The sequence below is a fragment of the Daktulosphaira vitifoliae genome, unplaced genomic scaffold (assembly GCF_025091365.1).
Source record: "Daktulosphaira vitifoliae isolate Bord-2020 unplaced genomic scaffold, ASM2509136v1 Scaffold_2, whole genome shotgun sequence".
NCBI lineage: Eukaryota > Metazoa > Arthropoda > Insecta > Hemiptera > Phylloxeridae > Daktulosphaira > Daktulosphaira vitifoliae.
Window position 1 is genome coordinate 12,476,721 of NW_026099573.1, and position 10,882 is coordinate 12,487,602.

Here is a 10,882-nt window from a genome sequence, read left to right on the forward strand (position 1 = left end):
AGTGGTCGGAGTGAGGCAAATGTGGTTCTTGTGTGTGATTCAGTTGAGTTCGGTACCGAGCAATGCTCACTGATTTCCTATGACCTCAATTGGATCAAATGAACATCGATAACCTTTGATTCCAACAGGATGGTGTAACGTGCCACACTTCAGCAAAAAAAATTGCACTCCTTCGTGCGAGATTTCCATACCGAAAACAAACTTAAAAATGTGACGGAACTCAAATTCAACGGAAATTCAACGTGTTCTTGGCCAAATCGATGCAGATGTGTGTGATTGGGCTATGAAGAATTTAATGGACAGAGTTATTGCGTGCAGGGCTAGTAGGGGAGGGCATATTGTTTTTCATGTTTAAACCTCAAGATCTTAGTTCAATAGTTTTATTTTTTATGAAAATAAATTCATTTTATAGCACTTTCAAATCCGGCGTTCTTTTTGAAACATCCTTTATTAAAAATATATATCTTTATGGCCAACTGAGGTTACTTAGGTGGGAAAGCCATTACCTTCCCTCCCTTTAGTTACACTCTTGGATGTTATTGGAATCTAGTTATATAATACTTATGTATTACATATACTTATTCCAAAATCCTAAATAAGTAAACAACTGTTTTCTTTAATTTCAATCAATTTCAATTGGCCTAATTCAATTAAGCTAGGCAAGCTAAGAAAATAAAAAAACCTTTGTTGCTATTATTTGCAGAATTATCGATTGATTTTTTTTTTTTTGGTTTCAGTGCAATTATATCTTATTATTTAAAATATATTTTTTTATTACGAATAATATAGGTCAATTTTTAACTTACAAAGAGGAAATCATGTTGATGAGATCACCGATTTTCAAAAATGTTTTATAAATCTAATCTAAATTGAATATATAAAATAAAATATACATATATTGAATTTTTTCCAATACCCCACATAAACGTAGAAAAATGACAAAAAATTTTAACTACCTAAAATAGCCTTTTTTATCTTTTCGTAATTGCGCTAACCTATGAGTCATTTGAAAATGCGTGTGCCTCTAGAATTCGAAGAACGAGATTCAAATCCCATGAAGCGGATTGTTCCTTTGAATTTTTTTCAACATTTTTTTATTATATTCATAAAATATTATGCAAAATATTGTCAAAATATTTTTTTTGTAATATTTTAGAAATATACCTTTAATATATTGTGATAATGTAAAATCACTACTAATGTATATTCTGAGAATATTTTGAAATATTCTGGTTATATTTTAGAAATATTTTAATATCAAAAAGAAATATTCTAGAAATATTTTATTGCTATGTGCGGCAATAATCTGTATACAGACTTAGAAATAACACGACTAAGAAAAACAATAGTTTTTCAGCTACGTATTAAAGCTAAAAATCATCATTATAAATTTAATACGTTAATATGAAAACATTTTAGTAATTTTTAACTTTACCCAGGTACAGTTGGATGTAATAATTCTTGAAATCCAAGATTATCATTATCATATTTGATAGCTTCATTATAACACATTATGAGATCGTCATAAATAAATTGAACATAACTTTTGTCCTTTTCTTTCTGTAATGCGTATTTATCGTTATACTTTTCTAGTAAATATTTATGAATAGAATTACTAGTCAGATTGCTGGCTGTATCTAAAAATTGAAGATTATGAAGCATATCAGTTACTGTAGCATGGAAATGTTTGATATTTAAAAGATCCTTGCAGGCTTCATCTGTGTCAAAATGTCCATTTGATTTAATGTAAGTAAACATACATGTTTTTTTCTTTGATGAATTGTATGTATAAATAGTTAGTATCTCATTAATAATAGTAATTGGGGTTACATATTCATGAAATATAAATTTTACATCCAAGTTTATGATAAATGTCAAAATATCATAAACATTTTTAAACATACCACTTGAATTACAAACAACATCTTGAATTAATTTTGTGCATTCAATAAATTTTTCAAATAATTTTTTATTGTAATAATTTTCACATTCGCCTATCATTGCCTTTATATAACTGTCATATATTTGCAATAATTTGGCATATCTACAGTTAATTGAAACAACTATGGAGTTGAATATTGGAGCTGTAGCAATTAAGTCTATATTATTTTTATCTAATGATATGTTTAGTAATTTTATAGAGTCGTGTGTCATATTTTTATTATGCCATAAATTTAATTTCTCTTGAAGTTGGTGATGATATATAATATGACTTACTACTTCAACTAAATATAACTGGAAATCATAATAAGTACAATAAGTTGTTAAAACATATTTTAAATTCCATAAATTTAAAACACTAAAATAAAATAATAGATTCATTTTTATCTTACAATAGAGATAAAGTTGAATATAAAATTAGTATAATTTTAAATGATAGTATTAGTACAGTATTTTCTTTATTTTAAACCAATTGTTGTTTACATAATTCACATTTATCAATTAACACAATACTTACTCAACGTTATTTTTAAGTTTTATGGCTTTGATTTTTTTTAACTTGCTGTATTATTATTTTATTTTTAACTCTCTAACATTCTTTTACAGCTGATTATGTAATAAATGGTTTTATTTTGCTGTGTTTTTTGGGGGGATTGTATTCGCCAATACTGCTGCTCTAAATAGATCAATTTTGTTGAATAGTACATAAAAAAATTTCAAAAAGTAAATAGTTCAAACTATTAGTTACGTAAATTTGATCAATCTTCCTCAGTCCCGCAAATAAAGAGAAATGTTCAAAAACTTATAGTTATCGTAAACTTTTTGATTAAAAGAGTCGGTTTTGAAGTTATAACATGATTGTATTCAGGGAGATTTATAAATTTAGCGATAAATTTAACGTAACATATTTTGGACTTATCTTAAATCAATACTAATCCAAAAAATGCTAGTCTATTGGATTCTTATTATACTTTACTATTTTATTATTTATTATTGTAATTTTAATAAATGAAATTTTGGGATGGGTTTATTAAAATGTGTTGGACACATTTTTATATTATTAATACTGTGATACCTTTTTAATACACTCTCAAAGGTAAAATCATATAACTATGTATTAATCGGTATCACTTTTAAAACATTTTCAATATAATTAAAAAATAATAATTGAGAAAAACTATAAGTTATACTCTTTTTATAGAAGTAAATGTTAAATAAACAATATTTAATATAAAAATGACTAAAAATGAGGTGCTAATAGGTTTATTAATGCAGTCAATCATATTGAATAGCAATACGGCACAACTGTCTTGCAGTTTCTATCCACCATTATAATTTGATGAGGCCCCGAAATTTATTAATTTAATACCTAATATTAAATCTTGTTGTAATAAAATTGGTGTCTGGTACTAACATAATAAACGAAATATTTGTCATGATTAAATTTAAACACCTGCTGTATTTAGAGTTGTTTTAATGTTGTACACGAAGTGTGTGATAGACGTTAAGATTTTCATTTTTTGCTGTTTGTGTATATTACTTAGTTTTATCACAATTATAGCATATAACTATACAAAATTAAATTTTATTTAATCTATGGTTTTATTAATTCTAATCAGGTTAATGTAAAGTACGTCTAGATCATCTAGCCGTACAATTCGATAAAGTTTGTAATTATTATTATATAAATTAATTCTCCGTTATTTTCATGAAGAAATTATTAAAAATTATAAAGAAATTGTTACTTTTATGGCAAACGTGTATAAAAATCGAAGGGTTTTGTACAAAACATTTTAGAAAATAATTTATTGTTAATTATGAATAAATGGTCTACAAAGAATATCCATCAGTCATAAATATACTTCTTTTGATCATTTTTAGTACTGCAAAAGTTATGATAGTGTTATAAAGTAAAAACGGTAGCACATTGGGGTCGCGGTACAGTATGAGCGTGGCATAGTTGGGACTAGATGATATCTGTTAATGATTAAATTTACTAACATAAGAAACGTTTTGATACAAATCTGTAAATAGTGTTTAATTTTAGGAAATTGATGGATTATTGAAAAACGAAATTCTAACTAAAAAGAATTATGGAAAAATTCCAAAAAAAATATTGCCACGGGCAATGATTTTTACTGAATCGGCAATCGTTTGTCACATTCGTTTTTTGATAAAATCGACAATTTAAGCTGAATCAAAATTTAAACTGTTAAAATTAATTTTTTTGACTTTAAAGAAAAAAAAATCGAAATGAGTTTAATATTATATTCTATGTCAATTAGATTTATATAATATTTATGAAAATCAGTGTACCCCCTTATAAGGTATTTTAAAATAAATTAAAATACACTACCAAGAATTTTAACACAAAAATAGAATGTTTTTTTAACTACGGGAACCATTTGCACATAAAAGATAAATCGTTGGGACAAATTTTTTTTTTTGGACTTATAGTACATAACATTAACTTAATTCTAATATATTTTTGAAACTCGGAGTATTTCCAGAATATTTTAAAACTTAAGTTAAAAAAGTTAATTTTTTGTGCAGAAGTTGCTATTTTTAATCCCCACCTGTGGGCAGGTAAAGGGTCATTTTAGCTTCGCATCAAAGTTAAAATTAAACAAACCCAATACAGGGGGATCGTGACACAGTGGTGACGTAGCATAGTTGGATCAAGTATAATGATATCTGGCAGTGATTAAAATCACTATAAAAAAAAACGCTTCGATGCAAATCTTTAGATAGTGTTTAATTTAAAAAAATTGGTGGATTATACCAAAAGCTGCATGATCTGCTATTTCCTTATTAATATCCTGATTAAAATAAAGTATGTCGAATGAAAAAGGGATTATTAAAAAATATTATATCTCATAAAAAAATTGTACTGATCTATACACTTTTCAATAAGTTATAGCATTATAAAGTTAAAAATAAAAAAAATAAAATCGAGAATTTTCACACAAAAATAGCATTTGATAGCCATTTTCATCGTGAAGACAAAATAAAGTCCGAATTTTTTTTTTCCATAATAAAGTACATTACATTATCTTTAATTTAAGATATATATAAAAGTGTCAGACTTTCCGGAACACTTTCAAAAGTTAAGTTGAAAAAGTAATGTATTGTAAAAAAGTTGTATTTTAAATCCCCCCCGTGGGCAGGTAAAGGATCAGATTTATAAAAAAAATATACCAAATGATAAGTAAAGACATCATGCATCTATAAAAAAAAATTATATCGATTTTGTCATTTTTAAAAAATTGATGACAGTTTTAAGAAAAAAAAATTTCAAAAATTAGCGATTTTTAAACTTGTAATTTTTTGATGGTTTCCTCCATTTACGGGGAACGAGGGAAATTTTTTCAATTTTTGAAGGTAATGTCTTCGACTAGATACAATTAGTGATCTTTTGACGTATCGTTAAATGGAATCAGTACGGTAAGAGCTGAGAAAAAGTAGGTTAAAATGAAATTCAATAACAAAACTGCGGACAAAATCATAGGTGAAACTAGGCACCCAATATTTTTGAATATCGATTATTATAAAATACTATAGTGTAGTAACTCAAAATAAAAGTAAATATAAGAGTTTTTACTTAGTATTTCACTTTAGCAATATGATGATTTAATCTGGTTTACTACTTGTTTATTAAAATATGATATTTATATTTTTATTGGGATCGCAGAGTCCGAAAATTTGAACAATAAAGTATATATATATTTCTATTTATTTCTATAATATCTCTTTTTGTATCAATAAATAAAATCTCGACACAAAATGATTATATATAAATATCGCATTAAAATTTACCGTCGATAACACGGGATTGCGGCTAGTTAAGAGAAATAATTTGGACAAGAGAATTCTGAATTATATATTGAATTCACAGCTTCAAAAGTGCGACTCGCTTGTTGGCTCACGGATGTGCAAGCAGAACTAAGACTTTTAATATTATTGTTAATTACCCCCATCTTGGGACATTGTCGTCAGCATTTTTAATGATTATATTTTTATTATAATAAAATTAAACATTACACAATTCTTATTTTAAGATAAAACACATGGTTAATAATGGTTGAGTTGAGATGTATACAATTACTAAAACAAAGTGTAAAATATTTTAATTACTGTGACAGATACATTATTTATTTATATACAAGTAATATAAAATAATAATTATAAATTTTTCATTAGTAAATGTAAGATGCGCAATGAAAAGCAATGGGAATATAACGACAATAGGATATAACTATAAGGTATATAGATATGAATATTTTAATTGTATCATTTATTTAAATAACAAATTTACATAAAAATGATAAGTATTTCTATTGAACCGATTTATTACAATATAAATACAAAATATGTAATAAGTCTGGTTTTTTTCATAAGTTTACTATAAATAGTAATTATATAAGATCTAACCATATATTAATCTAAACAAAAACATTTTGTAAAAAAATAAAACACGTTATAGTAAAATTGATACCTTCTCAGCTTCGAATTAAATCTAAAATTATGCAAAAAATTTGAACCCTGGATCTCCCCTGAATACTGCTATACTATAACATCAAAATGGGATGATTTTATTAAAAAATTTATGAAAACTGTAATTTATTGAAATATATCATATTAATACTGGAACTGAAGATAATATTTCAAAATTGTGATACATATTGAAAACTTTTGAAATATCGTTAAGTTAAAATATGAACATAAAAAAAACTACAGTAGGTAAACCCATTAAAACATATGTAAATAAATCTTAATGTTATAGGAATAAAAATAAAATTAATAATACAGAAAAGATTAAAAAAAATGAAGTCATACAAATTAAAAATAACGTTGAGTAAGTGTTGTTGAGTGAGTTAAGTAACTGATAAATGGTAATTATTTAAATAACGTTTTTCTTAAAATAAAGGGAATACTATAACAATTCTGTCATTTACTTTTACTTATTCTATATTCATCTTTGTCTCTACTGTATGATCAAAATGAATCTAAAATTTTATTTTAGTGTTTTAAATTTATGGAGTTTAAAATATGTTTTAACAACTTATTGTACTTCTTATGATTTCGAGTTATATTTATTTGAAGTAGTAAAACACATTTTATATCATCACCAACTTCAAGAGACATTAAATTTATGGCATAATAAAAATATAACAGACGACTCTATAAAATTACTAAACATATCATTAGATAATATAGATATTAATGCTCAAATATTCAACTCCATAGTAATTTCAATGAACTGTAGATATGCCAAATTATTGCAAATATATGACAGCTATATAAAGGCAATGATAGGTGAATGTGAAAATTATTACAATAAAAAATTGTTTGACAAATTTATTGAATGTACAAAATTAGTTCAAGATGTTGTGTGTAATTCAAGTGGTATGTTTGAAAATTTTTATGATATTTTGACATTTATCATAAACTTGGATGTAAAATTTATATTTGATGAATATGTAACCCCAATTACTATTATTAATGAGATACATACTATTTATACATACAATTCATCAAAGAAAAAACCATGTATGTTTACTTACATTAAATCAAATGGACATTTTGACACAGATGAAGCCTGCAAGGATCTTTTAAATATCAAACATTTCCATGCTACAGTAACTGATATGCTTCATAATCTTCAATTTTTAGATACAGCCAGCAATCTGACTAGTAATTCTATTCATAAATATTTACTAGAAAAGTATAACGATAAATACGCATTACAGAAAGAAAAGGACAAAAGTTATGTTCAATTTATTTATGACGATCTCATAATGTGTTATAATGAAGCTATCAAATATGATAATGATAATCTTGGATATCAAGAATTATTTCATCCAACTGTACCTGGGTAAAATTAAAAATTACTAAAATGTTTTCGTATTAACGTTATAATGATTATGTTTAGCTTTAATACGTAGCTGAAAAACTATTGTTTCTCTTAGTCGTGTTATTTCTAAGTCTGTATATACATTATTTCCGCTCTCTGATTTTGTTCAACAATACGTAAAAAGATTATGAAACGTATATCACATCTTAGTGCTATATTTATAAACAATTTTCTGGTAGATTTATATATTATTTATAATATGAAATATCTATATATTCATTAAAAAAACCAAACCTACATATTATTAATCTATAAATACAATGCTCTTAATTTTCATAATACAATCTAATATAAATAAAATTGCTTTATTGTCTAATTAAAAAAACTATTTTTGTAAAATTATATAATACACAAAAATTGAGAAAATTTATCAATCAAAATTTCAAGGACGGGGAGGAGTGCAACTGCTTTTTTTGTCCCATTTCTACGTACTGGTAGCAGTACACGATTTATTTTCCATAAAAATTACTAATACTTAATTAATAAATATTACGTGTTTTTTTCAATAAATAACGTAAAAAGATAATATTTACTCCTGTCCTTTACATACTAACGTATAATACCATAGAAAAATCATAAAAAAATCAAAATTTATCAAACTTCAAAATGATTCATTAAAAATTAATTTGTATTTAAGTATAAAATTATATGTACTTCATAGGTATTATGAATTGTCGTTAGATTTGTAGAACTTCTCCTCTATGAGTTATCAGCTACTAAATTACAAAAACATGACTTTTTTGGATGACAGTTAAATTTTGTTTAATATTTCAATAAGCATCGAAGCGTTTTACGACAGTAATTTTAATAATTTCCAGGTATCGAACAGTACTAATGAAAAAAATGTCTTCTTTACGGAATTCTTAATGTACTTTTATTTATATTATTTAGATGTATTTCCTATTTAGCGTTAGGCTTACATCAATAATAATTAATTGATGAATTCCGACACGTATTGTTAATACTAGTAATTTGATCTAATGATAAATTAAAAAGATTTTAATATTATTTTTATCTTAGAAGATATTAAGTCTAGCATTAAAGAAACTTTATATTTAAAAAAAACATTGTGTTTAAGATTATCATGATTAATGATAACTAGTTCTTATTTATTAACTACTTATCCAAAAATCCGTTAAAAATCTTTGCTTTGATAATAATTATAAAATTTCTGTAAATACATAAATATTATCTATGTATTTAATAGATTTCCGTTAATTTATCTGAAGTTTTTTACCTCCCTTAATCCTATATTTATTTTGGTTGATATATTTTTTTTTTTACAAATGCATATTTATCAATACTAAAAATTACATAAAGAATACTTTTACTATTTTTTATTCTTATTCTTTATGGTATAATCTAACAAAACATTCAAAAAGTTTATAAGTTATAAATTGTTTATAACCCGTGTAATTATAATAACCCGTGGATCTGACAGGGAAGGTTAATATACAACATAATATTTTATACAAAAATTAAGGAAAATTGATTATATTACGAAAATAATTTTCATATTATATACTAAATAAAATAATAATACGTGTATATTGAAACAAATGTATATTTTAATAGTATTATATATAATTTTTTATTAACAAATGACATCATCAAAAATTTTAAACTTAAATTTTTTATTAATTTTTAGAAATAACATATTTATACAATTTTACGTATATAAAATCTCCTCTATTGTCCCATTTGTCTATTTATTTTCTACTAATGGTTTTTTTACGATCAATAAAACACCTGTGCCTCACTCCCTAAAAAAAATAATAAATCAAATTTTATAAAATTACTATACCATAAACAATGAAATAATTTTATGTTTGTAGACTTGTACCCCCAGTGTCAGTTTTTGATACCGAACATAGGATTGCTTCACTGAACAAATTATTTTCAAAACGTTATTTGGAGCCTTTTACGAATATTAAGATTGTCTTAGAAAATAGTACAAAATTAGACGCGAGTACATTATTCCAAACTAAATTGAATTATAGAAACTTAGGGCAAAATGAAAAATACTTTGAACAGTTATTGAGGTGTAGATATGCCGAAATACTTATTAAATATGAACGTTTATTGGCTTACATAATCAACTTATGTAAAAATGAAGTATTAAAAAGTATCATAAACATATGTAATAAACAGTATGTAGAATGCATACATCAACTGCGCAATTCAGTATCGTTGTCTGTTAACATGTTAAAATCTTTATTATCTGCTTTGGCAATATTAAAAAAATCAAGTATTTGGGAGTATTCTAAAAATGTCCATAATTGCTTGCATATACCAGCAACTATTATAACGGAATTATTTTATGATTTGAAAGCTCTAAATATGGGTCCATATGAAAACACAAAAACAATGAATGAAATACAAGCAAAAGCATATCTTAACCAATTATGCAATACCCACGAAAAATTAAAAAATGGTTTAAGGAGTGAAATGGGTGGTTTATTCAAATGTCGTTGCGAATTTTTGGAGAAATATGGAAATGCTAAAACATTAAGAGTTTATTTTAATAATCTGAAGGAGTCAACTAAATATGATGGTCCAGTTTATGAACTTATTTGCTCACATATAAATATATATTGTAATCAAATTATTGACACTGATTACGAAAATTTAGGGTTCAAAGATTTAATATAAGTTTTCCTTGTATACTTCTACATTTATATCTGATTTCATTATATAAAACAAGCTGAATAAGATTTAATTTATTTTAATCAACCATAATAATATATAAAAAAAAACGGTAGCACAGTGGGGTCGAGGCACAGTATAGACGTGGCATAGATGAGATAAGTATAGATGATATCTGACAGTGATTAAAATCACTATCATAAGAAACGCTTCGATGCAAATCTGTAGATAGTGTTTCCTTTAGAGAAATTGGTGAAATATTTTAAAAGCAACATGAACTCTTATTTCTTTAATTATATCCTGATTAGTAGTTCTTTGATTTTAAAATATAATATATGAATAAATACTAATTATAGTTTTTAAATTTAGTATGAAATTGTG

The 10,882-nt window shown here is 24.8% G+C and overlaps 2 protein-coding genes across 9 annotated transcripts in view; one reads left to right on the forward strand and one right to left on the reverse strand.

Moving 5' to 3' along the window:
- LOC126900030 (uncharacterized) overlaps window positions 1–6,605 on the reverse strand; it is a 34,867-nt gene extending 28,262 nt beyond the window's left edge. For 2 of the 3 annotated variants that reach the window (XM_050675392.1, XM_050675390.1), the window contains exon 1: window positions 1,436–2,353. In XM_050675392.1, coding sequence (XP_050531349.1) covers window positions 1,436–2,322 — 887 coding nt within the window. In that variant the 5' untranslated portion in view covers window positions 2,323–2,353. Of the gene's footprint in view, window positions 1–1,435; window positions 2,354–6,436 lie in introns of those variants that run through there. The other variant, XM_050675393.1, reaches the window with a different exon arrangement.
- The window catches only part of LOC126900031 (uncharacterized), a 238,638-nt gene that overhangs the window by 19,427 nt on the left and 208,329 nt on the right, over window positions 1–10,882 (forward strand). Inside the window, exons 1-2 of one of the 6 annotated variants that reach the window (XM_050675395.1) lie at window positions 6,874–7,816; window positions 9,691–10,827. The exons of 2 other annotated variants lie outside the window; for them this stretch is intronic. In XM_050675395.1, coding sequence (XP_050531352.1) covers window positions 6,933–7,816; window positions 9,691–10,507 — 1,701 coding nt within the window. In that variant the 5' untranslated portion in view covers window positions 6,874–6,932 and the 3' untranslated portion in view covers window positions 10,508–10,827. Of the gene's footprint in view, window positions 1–6,873; window positions 7,817–9,690; window positions 10,828–10,882 lie in introns of those variants that run through there. 3 more of the 6 variants (XM_050675394.1, XM_050675405.1, XM_050675404.1) reach the window with 3 other exon arrangements.